Source organism: Notolepis coatsorum (genome assembly GCF_963971535.1).
Source record: "Notolepis coatsorum genome assembly, chromosome: 9".
Lineage (NCBI taxonomy): Eukaryota > Metazoa > Chordata > Actinopteri > Aulopiformes > Paralepididae > Notolepis > Notolepis coatsorum.
This window is the reverse complement of record NC_140173.1, coordinates 1,256,430-1,273,202: the sequence shown is the minus strand read 5'-3', so window position 1 is coordinate 1,273,202 and position 16,773 is coordinate 1,256,430. Positions and strand designations below refer to the sequence as shown.

The 16,773-nt window shown below is 43.0% G+C and overlaps 1 protein-coding gene across 1 annotated transcript in view; it reads right to left on the bottom strand.

Moving 5' to 3' along the window:
* The window catches only part of psme4a (proteasome activator subunit 4a), a 184,325-nt gene that overhangs the window by 11,766 nt on the left and 155,786 nt on the right, over positions 1-16,773 (bottom strand). Inside the window, 6 exon segments of the mRNA XM_084322234.1 lie at positions 5,890-6,045; positions 9,409-9,537; positions 10,238-10,323; positions 11,216-11,287; positions 11,290-11,313; positions 11,316-11,422. Coding sequence (XP_084178360.1) covers positions 5,890-6,045; positions 9,409-9,537; positions 10,238-10,323; positions 11,216-11,287; positions 11,290-11,313; positions 11,316-11,422 — 574 coding nt within the window.

Below are 16,773 nucleotides of genomic sequence, written 5' to 3'. Positions count from 1 at the left end.
CCACTATTTTCTTTAACTCACTATTAACTTTTAAGATTTTTTTTTTTTTTTTTTACTTTATTTAATTTTTTTTTTTACTAGACTTCACTCAGGTGTATTGTTCATGCTCTCATTGATACTATGTTCGTTTCTGAAGTGTGTGTGTGAGATATATAGAGAGAGAGGGGGGTGAGAGAGGTGAGGAAGGGGCAAGAGAGAAAGAGAGGTGGGAGAGTGTGTGTGTGAGAGAGAGGGGGGGGGGTGTGATTACTCAGCCCTTGTGTGGGTGAATGTAACAAGTTCCTAACATTTTCTTTCCCCTATTATTTCATGCACTTTATTCATTGTTTTAAATTATTATTTTCTTTTAAGTTATTTTGTGTATCACTCTGTTTTGAATTTGATGCAAATTTGCAATGCATGAGGGTCATCCTTTTGTGTTAAATGGCTGCATAAAGCAAGCATTTGTTGACTCGCATGTTGATATTAAAACTTGGAACTTGAAAAAGATCCATTTAAGGTAAAAAAAAAAATGCGATTAATTTGCGATTAATCGCGAGTTAACTATGGACAATCATGCGATTAATCGAGTTAAATATTTTAATCGATTGACAGCACTAAGGAAATCGTGCAGCAGAGTGCAGTATCTGATTAAAATAATTACATCATATTTTTGTATGCCTAAAGATTGCGTCATTAACACTTTCAGTGCCGGCCATTAACATGGGAAACATGGTTAAATGCCAGGACCCACTTCAATGATAGCATTGTGAACGCATAATCTCTGTTTTAAATTATGGCTATGTGTCTAATCTGCCTGTCGCTTATCAATGACTTGTTTGCAGTCAACAGTGTCGAAACGGATTTTTTTTTTAAAATGTATTATTATTATTATGATTTTTTTTAATCAGTTCATTTTCATTTTATAGCATTTTGAAAAGCCCTAGTTTTCCAGGAAAATTTATAGATTCCATGATAAAAGGCATTTACTGGAATATTCGAGCATACACAAAAACGTTGTCATTTTTCGGCCTATTTATGAATCGTTTTCAAATAAACGCTAGATTATCGATAGTATATGTGTACTTATGCACGCTATAGAGGCGGGCTGAAAAATCGATTCTCTCATTTCCTCATCAGCGATCACAGCCAAACACACACACGCATAGGGCAAATGCTCATATCTCTGTGAAAACAGCTCTGATTATCCTAAGACTGGTAAAATAAATTCCTTACCCGCGATCAGATGTTATCCAAAAAGATTATTCCAATTCCTGATCGCCATTCCAAATATCGATCACGCTTATTGATTACAGTGTTGGGTCCTGTAAATACATAATCCACACGTTTCCGGGCCGGCGAGCACAATCGATCCTTCAGTTGGCTTGAGGGAAAAGTTAAATGAGCAAACTGGCCACCCCCCCTTCAGCAGTGTAAAGTAATGGGGTGCAGTTACACAGGGAGAGACGATAGGGGGCGGTATCTTCCCAATTGAGCTCAGAGAGACTCTGCAGCACTAACCCGAGGCTCGATTGATGAAATATGAATTCAAATCGCCAATAAAAAGGTCGGCATGAACTAACGACAAAACGCGTCCGTGACACTCAATGTGTTAATACATGTTAAATCTGGGTACTATCATCTATCTACCTATAACACATTTTGGATAGAAGTAAAAAAAACTTTAAAGCCATTTTTCTCAGTTTCACTGTTTGGAAGTTACTGCGGTCTGCCTGGATTTTGAGTCTGATTTTGTAGTTACTGCAGTTTTTAAAACCCCATATCTCCAAAACTGAGCGACATTAACACTTTAACTGCCGGGAAACGCTTTACAGCGTCATTCCCGGCCATGCTCAAGTTGCCGAAGGACGCTGTACAGCGTCTTTAATATCAATATTTCAAAAATCTGTGATCGGATTCATATTTCCCCTCCGCTGGCCTGAGATCCACCAGGAGGACCCACTGAGCTCTCTGGCGGTTCAGGAGCGCCATCTGGTGGCCGATCGGCGCAATCGCCAAACAGGAAGTGCTGTGGAGGTTGTGCTGGTCGGCCATATTACTTCCGGGCACTCGGTACATGTCCCGGGACTCTGGCTCGTCACAATATAATAGCGATCTATTGCCAATAACTCGATAAACAACATGATTTGGACGTATATAGTATTATACAAGCTGGAAATGGTTCATCAGGATAAACATCCCATAATCGAAAACGGTCTACACCACGCTGATCGTCCAACGGCGCGAGGAAGATCCGGTAAGATCCAGCGTTATTTTCTAACGTATTCCATATAAACTGTTATGATGAACATATGACCCACACTAGATGAATGATATAACGCTGCCCACGGAATTATAAACGCTCCACCGCCCATCCGGTCATCATCAGATCATACGTAGATCATTCTAGAAGTACGTCCAATTGAAATTTTTTATATCGCCCCGATTGCCATCAAACTGTATTTCATCATCAATATAATGCATTTGGGGCTATAGATCACGTTCTGGAGAAAGCTGCAGAAAGAGATGAAAACATACTTATACATTAGACCATACTTTACTATGAATATGTGAATGAAAAAGTTTAACGTTGCTACACAATGAACAATACATATAGGACTTTGAATGGGCCCTAATAATGGCAATGTAGCAATAGAATTTAAAAAGTTATAGCCATGCAAAGAAGGGGTACTTCTCCATAGACAAATAGAGCCGGCAACCTATGGTATATAATGAATTTAACCCATGGCACCCATAGTGTTAACATCTGAAACTTGGTCACAAGATAAAACATTTATTGACAAGTTTCATTTCACTCATAACAAAATTTTGACTTTTTTCGAGTTACTGCGGTTAGCCTTGACAGGGCAGTGTAGTTTAAGGCTACTTTCACTGTTTTACTGCATTACAGTACTGTTATATTGTCGTTTTTTTTATCAATTAAAGAAATATATTACATACCGGTATATATAGTTGGTGCTCCTTACATTTTGGTGGGTGCTCCTAAATTTTTGCTGGTGCTCCCAACTTTTTGAAGTTTGGAGCACCAGTGCTACCAAGTAAAATTTTTAATTTCGAGCCCTGCCCGACAAGTGACGCATTGTACTAACACTGCAAAAGGGCAAATTACCAAGCAGCTATAATGAGACATTCATTGAAAGCTATAATGTGTGCCCCATCACCTGTTGGCAGTGGGTGGCACGTCGAGGATGGGGAGTTAACAGTGACTTGGATGCCTACAAATCCGGCCCGATAGTGTGTTGCAGTTGCAAACAAGGACAATTTTAGACAGGAAGATGTTCATGTGTGTCTGCAAAACTGCCATGTACAGATCTTTGTCAATGCCAAAACTGTGCAAATGTTTCTAAGGAAACCGAAGATAGGGCTACATGGGATGATGACTCAGATGATAGTGGTGAGGATGATTAACATCAGTGTTGCCTGGGAAGTACGGCCTATTTCCTCCTGCTTTATAGCGCCACTTTATCAACTAGTGGTCAAAGACACTGGATACCTCTTTAACAATAAACTGAAAATAAAACGTGTGGGTTCTTTGCCGGTAAAGAGTGAGTGGAAGCTATTTGTAGGCGTCTTCAGTGTTGGCACCTCAACACATTTGACCAGACCACAAGTTCCACCACATTAATCTTAATCCCGTCCCTCCGCTGACCAGACCTAGACCACGTTAATCCTAATCCTGTCACTCCGTTGACCAGACCACACCTTGCCCACATTAATCCTAATCGTGTCCCGTCGTCTGGAGAATTTCCTCAGAGCATCACTGAGCCGTACATCCGCTTGAACTCCAAACAACCCCCCCCGTACAACTGATCGAACACATCACTGTCAACAATGGAATAAACCACCACAAATACGGCACGGATAGCATCGCATAGTAATATAGCTCAAGCTCTATAATAGACCGTATGACAAGTAAATCAATTTGGTTGGAGAGAGGGAAAAAAATAAATAAAAGAGGCTGCATCCATCCACCCTCACTCCATCCCCTCTCATGCCCTTGAATCTGAACGTTGTCGCCATGGTAACAGAATACTGCAGCCTGGGGTTGCCATAGCAACAGCGAGATGACCGGAGGGAGAGGGAGAGTGCAGAATCATTACAGTGGGAGCTGAAATACTGCGAGAGTGAGAAAGAAAGAAAGAAAGAAAGAAAGAGGGAGACACAGAGAAAGAGAGAGAGAGACCTGCACGAGCTGGCTGATTATATAACACAGCCATACCATATATTGGATGTCTCCCATCCTTCTAGCTTTAGCTTCCAATGTTTTAGTCAGTGATGTGTGTCAGATGGATTTCTGATTTTCTTAACCCTTTCACTGCCGCGCTACCAAACGGTTAACCCTTTCACTGTGACAATACACAGAAGGTTAACCCTTCTGGCGACCGTCGGTTGTGCGATAGTAAAGGGTTAACCTTCTGTCGTGTGGCAGTGAAAGGGTTAAAGCCCTAATGTGTTATTGTTCTTGACGCATATCTATGTGTAGTATATTCCCATACACTGATGACCATGTATGAATCATATGAATATAATATGCTATTTAAAACTTTCTAAAATCCACTGTAAACCGGAATATAGGTCTGTTTTACTGTAGCTTTTACAAATATCAATGTAAACAAACCTTTTATAGCGACAAAATACAATGAATACAATTTTAAAAACGAATATTTACGTGTTGTCTAGAGTCCCATTATCAAGAACTCAGTCAATCAACTGGAGAAATGAGAAGTGAAATTGCCCATACAAGCTTTTGTGCTCAGGCAGGACCAGTGCCAACAAATCTGTAAATGGCTACCGTCTAATTTCCAGAGCATGAATAAAGTGAACGGCTCAAATGTAGAAACAGTGTGCAAAGTTAGGTTGCTAGGGAAAATAAAAGTGTTGTGTCTGTCTGCTTGAGTGTGTGGAGTCGTGTCTCCTGTGGCATGGCTGCGGGTCCTGGGGCGCGTGACCCGTCACTCCTCTGTGGAGTTTGGGGTGGGGGCGTGGGATTCGCTGGTTTTCCTCGTGGTGGCGGGGCCACCGGGGCTGGGGTAGATGGAGCGGCCCGCAGGGGTGGGGGGGGGGGGGGGGTGTCTTGGATGGGGATGTGGTAGGGATTGATGTGTGAGGTGTTCGGGGGACTGACTGTTCCTGGGGGGGGTTCACATGCCTTCGAGCGACATTGTGCTATTGTACTTATTTTATGCCCATTTCTTTAATGATTTATTTGAGCATTTTTACAGCTTTTTCTGGCCATGCAGGACCGACAGAGGAGAGAGGGAGAACGGGAGGAGAAGTAGGGAAGACATGCGGCAAATGGTCACCGGGTGTGGGAAGCGAACCCGGGACGACCGCTTCGTGACTCAGCGCGCTATATGGTGTGCTACTGGAGCGCCCCTTTTATGCCTATTCTTAAATCTGCACGTTTACATTACACTACTTTTATACCTATTCTTATGTCTGTAATGTATGCAGTTTTTTATTTTGTCAATTTGTGTGCCGATTTTATGCCTATGTTAATTTTATGCTAATTGCTGTGGTGCACTCTGGACTGCAGTCCATGTGTGAAGAGTACTATAGATATAGTTATTCATATTTATTATTGTTATATTGTAGAACTGTGTGCATTGAAATGTCTGAAAAGTCTCGACGACATTGAAAATGAGGGTGACCTCAAATTGTAATTTCGAGAATAAATAAAGGTTGATGATGATTTTCTCTCATTCGACATATTTAAAACAAGGTGAAGTTACTTCTCACGGCTAGTCGTGTCCTGTGTCTAGGTGTTAAGTTATCAGCTGGGAGTCTGTGCCTATTATGTACCGATTTAGTGCCTGCTTATTTTAATATCTCAATTCCCTGTGTATGTTTGTGTATGTCATGAGCTGTGAAGTAGGTGCCGTATTGTACCTCCAGCTGTTCATCCTCCAGCAGCTGTATGACGAGCGCTCGGACGTCACTCACTGCAGCCTGGTCACTCATGATGGTGAACAGGTTGTAGAACACCATGATCTGCAGGTATGTCAGCACTGTGTAGCGCGCGTGCCAGGAGCTGCTGCCAGCAATCTGCAACCACACACAGCCCCACTACAGTGTCAACAGACTTAACTTCAAGCAACTTGACCAACATGACAATCTGCAATGAGACACATCCCCACTACAGTGTCAACAGACTTAACTTCAAGCAACTTGACCAACATGATGTCACGGAACAATTATAAATGCTAATGCTAGTTAGTGTTAATAAAAAAGAAAATGGTATTTGATTAACAGTGGCTAACGTTATCTGCAACATTTGGTAGCAAACATTAGTTGTATCTTTTGCTAGCGCTGACACTAGCCAGTGGCAAAGGAGGATGTGTTAAACGCTTTGCATTGTGGGGTAGATTAGGAGGACTGAGTGCCATCATTAATGGGTGCAGGCATACTCAATACAGTCCCACATTGGTTGGTGTTGTGTGAACCATTATATTATTATTATGTTCTATTATATTATCATCGTTTCCCTGCCTGTACCTCCCCTCCCCATGCTACTGTGACACCTGCATTTTCCCAAGGGGATTAATAAAGGAAAACCTGACTCGACTTGAAAGGCTAAAACAGCAATGTAGGAGATTAACTTTGGATTCATCAAATATCCGCCTGGAAACTCCTCCTGGGTGCTGTCATGGTTTCCCAGTCACTCTCTATGGAGCTTTACATCAATATGACATCACAGCTCAGGGAGCAGCTCAGCCGTGAACGTTGAGAGATGGAGACGCAGCTGTTTTAGGGCAAAGGAATAACTCCGGAGGTGTACCATATTTTAAGCCTAGGTATGCGTTTATACAATGCCATGTTAAAATTATATATATATTATAAAAATAATCTATATACATAGAAACTATACAGTAATATAAAGAATTTGCGATGGGGAAAAAACAGGGCATTTTGAATCAAATAGCACCGACCGTGACTACTGTATTAAAAAAAAAAAAAATACTCTAATTTGTGCTGGAAAAAAATGAATACAGCCAACTATCATTATACTGCAGAAAAGCAGAAAAACATGGTGATATGATATTTTGGTCATATTAACCCTTTTCTCGCCAATGATGTGTTACGACGTCATTCCTCGTCATGCGCAATCTGCCAATGACGTTTTACAGCGTCTTTGAGATCAATATTTCAAATTTCTGTCATGGTCATAGACGCCTGCGCAATAGAGCAGACGATGCACGTGCTCCAGGACTATTGAACTTGGGGGAGCAAGGATATGATCTTGCTCCACCACTTTTTGATCATATGAAAAATATGATATACCCCCCCCCCAATATATAAATCTAAGCATAACTACGTAATTTCAATCAAATTAATAATACGCAATGACACTTAATAACACGTTTTTAAGTTTCCAAAGATTGCGAACCCCCCCCCCCCCCCTGCCCCATTATGGTTTGATCCAGTTCCTCCCATCTCCAGCGCGTAGACCTTGGCTCACTGCCTCACAGCGCTGCAGTCTGGCTGCAGGCAGGAGTCAGTGTAAATATCAAAGCCCACAGAGTGTGTCATAATATTGGTGGCAGGCAGGCAGGCTTTTCCAGTAAGTTGTTCAAATAAAAGGATTATGTTAGACATAAGTTACTATTGAGTGGTAGTAGAACTTCTACGGTTCTACCACGCAATACATAAAAGTGTTTCACGGTCCCGAATTGCGATCTGGTCATACGGTTTCCTCGAATAAATAATAATAACGTTTCCCTCTCTGGTTGGCGTTAGCTTTAGTGCTAGCCGCTAGCTAACGTTATCTAGATATGTGGTGTGAGCTCAGCTGGATGACGTTGACTTCATTTCCAAACGTTAACGCTATCGCCATCTATATGGCAGACGAGCAGGGCCGGATTAACGACGGCCGCGGCCCGTGGGCCTATAGTGACGAGGGGCCTCCATTTTTTTTTTTTACTTTTTTTTTTTTTTTTTTTTTGAGATCGATGTCATGATTGTGCACTGCAGACTCAGGGAGGAGGCAGAGAAGGAGAGAAAGAGACACAAGATTTACAGGTAATGGAAATATATCTTTTTTCTCTTTCTTATTAAAAACTTGGCCTATTTGAAAGGAGATTGATTTAATAAAAATGAATGAGCGAAAAATCAATATACAGTGTATATACAGTATAATATATTATTATTATAGTAATTGGCTATCATACTGCAATATAAACTGAGTTTTATAGTGAAAAGAGCAGCTTTATTGGTCAAGATTGAAGGCTCTATATTGCAGGAAATTGCACGTACAGGTTCATTACATTTAAAAAAAAGTCTGCCATGGAGGGGTCCGTGCCGGACCCCCTCCGAACCACCCCTTGCCTGTCAAAAACAAAAAAATAATTAATAATAAAAAAATAAAATTTAATAAAAATAATATTCTTGCACCCCCACTTTCAACTATAACTAGGCGGCCATGGTCATGGTAATCATATTTCACCGACGGATCATTGACGGGTGCTGTGGATCTCCACTCAACTCTCCAACGGTTCAATATCGCCACCTGGTGGCCGATCGGCCAAACGGAAGTGGGGAAGTGGGGCCGGAAGTGCTTGGTGTCCCCCCTATTCCGTCCGCCACTCGCTATCGTTCCCGGGGCTCCATCTCGACACACTGGATAATCGATCGGTTGCCATAACTCAATAAACAACGTTATTTGGACGTATATAGTATTATACAACCCGGAAATGGTTCATCTAGATCAACATCCCATAATAGCGAACTTTTTGCTCCACGCTGATCACCCAACGGTAAGAGGAAGCTGCGGTGAGTTTCAGCGTTTTTGATTATTATTATCCATACAAACTGCTATGATCAATATATCACCCATACTACATGATTCATTTAACGTCGGTCACTCATTGCATTATAAACGCCCCCCCCCCCCCTCCGGTCACCAGCAGATGATGAGTCATGACGTTTAGGACCTTGTACAATTGAAATTTTTTATCTGACGTCAATCGCTAGCAAACTGCATTTGATGATGTAATATATGCATAAATGGCTATAACTCACGTTCTATGAATTACTGCAGAAAACGATAAAAACATATTTATACTCTGGACGGTATTTTAGTATGAATGTGTGAATGAAAAAGTAAAACGTTCCTACACCCTGAACAATAGCTAATCGATGTTGAATGGGCCATAGTAATGTCAATTTAGCAATACAATTTAAAAAGTTATAGCCCTGCAAAGTAGGTGAACATCTCCATAGACAAATAGAGCTGGCAGACTGGCTACAAGGATGGATATAAGCGTGGCAGAGAAAGGGTTAACACATTATATATACGTGGTTGGCCCCGAAAGGGTTAACCCATCTGACTGCTATGTAGTGGCTTTTCTCTCTCAAACACTCTTAGCTTGTGAACGCAGGGGTTATAGTGTATGAAGGGTGCTGCCTGACCTCCTTCAGAGCGCTGAGGACCATGGGGATCTGATCTGGGTACAGGAGCCCCTGGGACATCAGGGACAGACAGGTCTTAGCATCCCGCTTCAACTCGTCATAGCTGTCGTCATTTTCCACAGGCGCGATCTGGAGGGAGGGACACAAATAGACACACAAGGGGAGGGGGGGGGGGAGAGAGGAGAGAGAGAGAGAGAGAGAGAGAGAGAGAGAGAGAGAGAGAGAGAGAGAGAGAGAGAGAGGAGGGAGGGAGAGGGAGGGAGAGGGAGAGGGAGAGGAGAGGGAGAGAGGGAGAGAGAGAGAGAGAGAGAGAGAGAGAGAGAGAGAGAGAGAGAGAGAGAGAGAGAGAGAGAGAGAGAGAGAGAGAGAGAGAGAATGTGGAGGGCAGTGGGGGACAATAATGATCAACAAGGTTAATAATAATAATACATTTTATTTGGTGGCGCCTTTCATGACACCCAAGGTCGCCTTACAGATCATAAAAACACAGCAAGGCAGTTAAAAGTCGAGGTTAAAAACAAAACAAACAACAGGAAGTATAAAACAGTGAAGTTAAAATAACAAAACAAACAAACAGCAGGGGGTAAAGAACAGTGACACAGGTTATAGTGAATATGCGAGTTTAAACAGGTGGGTTTTCAGTTGTGATTTAAATGATGATAGGGAGTCAGACTGTCGGACATGTGGGGGCAGAGTAATGTGCGCTGCATGTTTTGTTTTTGTCACGTTATACCATCGCACATGTCCATCATGCAGGTGAGCGATTCTTCCGACAGCAGAGGACACACTTTGCTAGACAGACGAGAGAGATTTAGTGTGACAGCCTCACCTTGAAGAGCAGAGGGAGCAGCTGGAGCTGCTCTGGGACAGCAGTGGAGAAGGAGCGGCCGGCGCTGGCAATCAGCCACTTCAACACTATAAAGAAAACACAGAACAGAGACTCAAACCTGTGACGTCATTCAAATTCTGTGGTCCCACAGAACAGTAGTTGGGTTTTATAACCAGTTCTGAAATAAACAATCTACAGTGCCCTTATTCAGAGAAACCCTGCTTGGGTGCTAACTTAGACACCTTTACTACCACCACCACCACCACCACCCACCAGTTAACTACACCCCCTTGCTTGGCTAAACCTAGGAAGTATGCAGAGACAGTTGGATTTTTAATAGAAGAAAATGGAATTTATACAGTATATTTATGGGGTACGTGGCCTGTCATTTCCTCCGTGGAGTTTGGGGTCGCCGGACCAGGGGAGATGGTGCGGCCCGCGGGGGTGGCATTCCTGTGCAGGCTGTGTTTTCCTTCGGTCATGGCATGCTTTATCGGGGGGGGGTGTGTCTTGGATGGGGATGTGGTGGGTGTTTGCTGGCTGTTTCGGAGGGGGGGGGTTCACATGCCTTCGAGCAACATTGTACTTATTTTATGCCTATTCTTATGTCTGCTCGTTTACGTTGCACTACATTCATTGTCTTTTATACATATTCTTATGTCTGCGATTTATGCATTGTTTTTTATTCTGTCAACTATATGCTGATTTATGCCTATGTTGATTTTATACTAATTGCTGTGGGCACTCTGGACTGCGGTCCATGTATGAAAAAGTGCTATATAGATAGTTATTCATATTTATTATTATATTGTACAAAATGTATGCATTGAAATGTCACAACGACACTGGATTTTGAATGGGTTTCATAGTCCGTAGGGAGAGAACCACGTAGACATTCAGTCCAAGTAAAAACACGAAAATCACCTAAACTGGAGGTTTTTGCCTGACAGCAGTGACGTGTGGTGTGTCGTTCCCCACCTGTCTTGAGCAGCTTGATGGCCTGGGTCCTCTCGTCCTGCTCCCCCACTTCGCTCTCCTCCAGCACGTGGTCTGGATCTCCTCGTCGCCCTCAATCAGGGCTTGAGCCGCAGCACCACGCGCTCCGTGAAGTCAGAGATCCGCGGCGAGGTGGTGGGCTGGGTGTACGGCAGGCTGACGTCAATCATGAAGATGTAGGTGAGCACGCTGGTAGAGAGAGAGAGAGACAGATAGAGAGATGAAACATAGGTGTAGAAGCCAAAACTGACATTATTAGACATTATTATTATTTGTTTGGATTTATGTATTTATGTTGAGTTCTGCCTGTATACATTGTGCCTGCCAGCCTGCCAAATTGGGTTTGTGGCATCAGTTCCTGTTGCTCACTAGTAGGTGACATACTTAGCTACTTAATGGGTAACGGGACTGATGACAGCAGGTGTGTTTGGTTACGGGCAGAGCCTAACAGTTTTTGACCGGCACGTCACGTCGACACGGCACGTTGTTTGGTTATCGTTTTGTTTGTAGTGTATAGTGTTTGTTTGTTCTTTTGAAGGTATTAGCGTTTACTCGTATCACATGCAAATTGTGCTTTCGGTAATTATGAGGTAAATAAACCCAGTTGGGGTGTTATTGGAATGGACCTTGTGGACATTCATTCTTTCACCAGACGAGTACCCAGCACGAGCAACAGACGATATGTTTTAGCCGGTATCAGCCTCCTCAAGGGCTTTATAGATTTATTGTTTTTGTTTAGTCAAGTTAGGCCCTTATTTTTTATTTTTTTTATTATTGATTCTCCCCCCCCCCCCCCCCCCTTTTCCTCCGATTTTCTCCCATCCCAATGTTAGTCGTTATGCCAATTCCCAATCCCCTTCCTGGTCGCTGCGCACTTACCCCCCACAGTCGGTCTGGGAGAGTGGAGGCTACCACGTGCTTCCTCCGACACACGTCCAGCCAATCAACCGCTTCTTTTCACCTGGCAGCGCGGATTCTCACTGAGAGGGCGTAGCGTGTGGAAGGAGAACACTATCGCACTTAGATCCTATCCGCGCTTAGCAGGCGCCCCGACCGAACTGTAGGAGTCGCTGTTTACAACGACCCGGACCCACCCCGCCAGCTTCTCCCACCCTCTAATACTGCCAATTGTATTAGTGTGAACGGCCAGCCAAGCTGGTGACAACTCCGGAGCTGTGAGCTGGATTCGAACAGGCGAATCCAGCCGCTCCGGGTTGGTGACGAACGCAATCTCCGTTACACCACCTGACCGCCCAAGTTAGGCCCTTATAATAGGGATATGGGAAGAGAAGTGATTAGTAAGTCAGGTAGGTGTGAGACTGTCTACATCAGCGTCTCCTCTGCATTCATTCACCACAGCTAGATCCATACAATGTGAAATTATCCAAACATAATAGTTTAAATTTCCCTCAAAAGGTACAGGTCCAGTGATTGATTGATTGAAAACTTTAATTAACAGATTGCAGAATGGGTACAGTACAGTACAACTCAATACACACAATTGTTAAGGGGATGCAGACCAGAGAAAGACTTTAGTCTTGTTTACATCAGGGTCCCCCATTTTCAATTCATGACGACATTTATGACATACAACATACAGGTATTCAGATATAAAAATCTAATCTAATCATCTAATCATGACATTTATGACATACAGATAGGGATGGGAATCGGGAACCGGTTCCTAATGGTCCGATTCCTGGAATCGCATGCCTCCGTGACTATCGATTCCTCTTATCGATGCCAGGTTTTTCCGACAGTTGCGCATTTTAAAACAATAACGTTAGCGCCACGCATGCAGCCATAGCAGATGAACTCAATGGTACACTGGTTGAAGAAACATGGCTTGGTTTCAAAACCAAATTCTCAACAATACTAAACGACATGGCCCCCCTAAGAACCACCAGGGTAAAAAAATGGCGCTGAGCCGTGGATGCACTCCGAAATACTGGCCGCTATGAAAACCAGAGACAAAAAATGAGTTTCGTAAAAGTCAGTCAAAGCTTACTAAAAGCACGAGCAGTGAACTCCAAGCCCACGTGACTGAACTCAAACTAGAAAGAAACAGACTAAGAAACGACGTAAACTCCATGATCAAAACTGCAAAAAAGAATTTCATCAATGACAAAACTGAGGAAAACAAAAACAAACCACGTGAACTTTGGAAATTACTCAATAATCAACTAGGATGCAGTAAAAAACTTAAAACCAGATTCTCAAACATAAACATAAAAACGGACAACACGCTCATCACAGACAAGCTGGATGTAGCCAATTACTTAAACATTTTCTTCACAAACATAGCCACAACACTGGTAAACAAACTACCCTCCCACTCAGGGCTTTATGGGGTAGAACACATAGTAGCTTACTACAAAAACCTAGGGGTCCGCAAGGACGACTTCAAGCTGGAAATGGTAACAACAGATGAGGTACTCAATAAACTGAGCGCCCTCCAACCTAACAAGGCCACTGGCCACGACAACATCCCTTCCAAATTCCTCAGAGACTCAGCAGCCGCCATCACCCCAATCATCACACACATAATAAACCTCTCCATAAAACAGGGACACGTCCCCAAGGACTTCAAAATTGCGAGGGTGACCCCTCTGCACAAAAAGGGCAGCAAATTAGACCCAGGCAACTACCGCCCTGTTTCTATTCTCACCTCCATCTCGAAAGTCATGGAAAAAATAGTCTACGAACAGGTCGAAAAGTACCTAGCGGAAAAAAATCTAATCTACGAATTCCAATCTGGCTTCAGAACGTCCCACTCCACTGACACATGCCTTCTCTATTTGAATGACCACATCAAACAAGAGGTGGACGCAGGCAAATACTGCGGCATGGTCATGCTGGACCTACAAAAGGCCTTTGACACGGTCAATCACTCCATTCTGATTGACAAGCTAAAAGCAATTGGTTTTGATAGTTTATCAGTGAGCTGGATGCAATCCTACCTTGAGGGGAGGGAACAGATGGTGGAGGTAAACGGTACCCTATCCCCCCCCTCACAGTGAGCTGTGGTGTTCCTCAAGGAAGCATACTAGGACCGCTACTGTTCCTAATTTACGCAAATGACATGTCGTCAGCTTGTGACTGCAACTTGTTCCTGTTTGCGGACGACTCAGCCCTGCTGGTCTCTGACAAGAACAAGTTACAGGTTGAAAAAACCCTCAGCTCGGAACTAGGCAGAATCTGCATATGGCTCGCTGATAACAAACTATCATTACACATGGGCAAAACAGAGTCCATTCTCTTCGGTTCAAATAACAAACTCAGCAAGACCGACGGCTTCTCAGTTACAGTGGGTGACAATATTGTCACAAGGAAAGATGAAATTACCTACCTGGGTTCCATCCTAGAGGCTAATCTCTCCTGTGACAAAATGGCATCCAATGTAATAAAAAAAGTCAACCAACGAACTCGATTCTTGTACCGGATCTCCTCTCTGGTAAACAAGAATACCCTGAAGACTCTGGCAGGAGCACTCATTCAGGGGTACTACGACTATGCTTGCACCTCATGGTACCAAAGCACCTCAAAGGCGCTAAAAACAAAATTACAAACATCTCAAAACAAACTGGTCAGACTACTGCTTGACCTTACTCCTAGAACCCACCTCACCCCTGCCCACTTTGACAACCTAGGATGGCTTAGAGTAGACGACAGAGTACAGCAACTTGCAATGGGCCTGGTCTACAAGATACACTACACGACCAAGGTACCCATGTACATGTCAAAATACTTCCCAAAGGTCAGTGAATACCACGATCACAACACCAGAGGGAGCTCCACAAATCATGTTAACCCCAGATTCGGCTCAAATAAGGGACTAAACACGTTTCGCAATTATGCCACATCAATGTGGAACGCCCTACCCAAAGCTGTAAAGGAATGTGGATCACTACCCACTTTCAAAACCTCTCTCAAGGGACACCTACGGGAGACTGCAATTCAACACTGGCCCCTGTAAATATCCTAACCCAACCCCCTCCAATGTACAGTCATTTACCTAGTATGGTTGTCAATAGTCCAATGTACAATTTTGTTTGTTTGTACAGTGTCTCCCCCCCCCCCCCCCCTCAATGTACAGTTTTGCTTGTATATACAGTGTGCCCCCCCCCCCCCCAACCACCTCCAATGTAGATTACCCAGTATGGTTGTCAATATCCCAGTGTACCCAACCCCCCCCACCCAACCTCCTCCAATGTACAGTTTCTACGTCAAATGTATATACTCCCTTTTCCTGACTCCTTCTGTATCACAAACAGTACTGTATTTGCAAATCTGGTATGTCATAAATGTATAGATGTAGCAGTACTGACTATCTGTATGTCATGTATGTCATATATGTCCTGATGAATTGAAAATGGGGGACCCTGATGTAAACAAGACGAAAGTCTTTCTCTGGTCTGCATCTCCTTAACAATTGTGTGTATTGAGCTGTACTGTATTGTACCCATTCTGCAATCTGTTAATAAAGTTTTCAATCAATCAATCAATCAGCAGACTATTTGATTCCTTGACTAGGAAAACTTAAAGGGCTAGAAAATTGTGACCGTTTCTATGTGCAGTGAAAACTGAAAGTGCTTTGCATCCTAGTTTGATTGATTGATTGAAAACTTTATTAACAGATTGCAGAATGGGTACAATACAGTACAGCTCAATACACACAATTGTTAAGGGGATGCAGACCAGAGAAAGACTTTCGTCTTGTTTACATCAGGGTCCCCCATTTTCAATTCATCAGGACATATATGACATACATGACATACAGATAGACAGTACTGCAAATAGCCATGCTCATTGCAGAGAGAGACAGAGGGAGAACACTGAGCTGGCACGGGGGGGGGGGGGGGAGCAGTCTCACGGGGGGGGGGGGGGGGAGCAGTCTCACGGGGGGGGGGGGGGGGAGCAGTCTCGCGAGCGCGACATCGGAGGAGGTAGAAGCCTCGGAATTTCGGTAGGTTAATTGCTTTCCTAGATGTTACTTGTGTCAGTTATGTTTTTACTTTTAACCTTTATTTATACAGGTAGGTTATTGCTAACGAATTCTCTTTTGCAATAACGACTTGTTGAATGCAACTACAGTTCAATAGATTAAATTAGTTTAAGAGAATCTCAAATACATTATTTTATTTAGGTGTATAGTTAATACATTTTTTACAGTTTTTGTATTTTTCTGACATGGGGGCTCAACAATAAATTATAAATGACAATCAGAAATGTCAAGTTGCATGTTGTTATTCTAACCAGCTTAGTTCTGTTGCATTGCCAATTTATTTATGAAGTTAGCAGGAATCGATAAGGGAATCAATAAAGAATCGTATCGATAAGAAGAATCGATAATGGAATCGTATCGATAAAATCTTATCAATTCCCATCCCTACATACAGATATACAGTACTGTTACATTTGTGACATACAAGATATGCAAATATACAGTACTGTTAAACAGAGATCCTAACAGTAAATACATACGAGGGGGAGGGAAATGTACATTAGGAGGGGGTGGGTGGGTGGGTGGGAGGATGTTT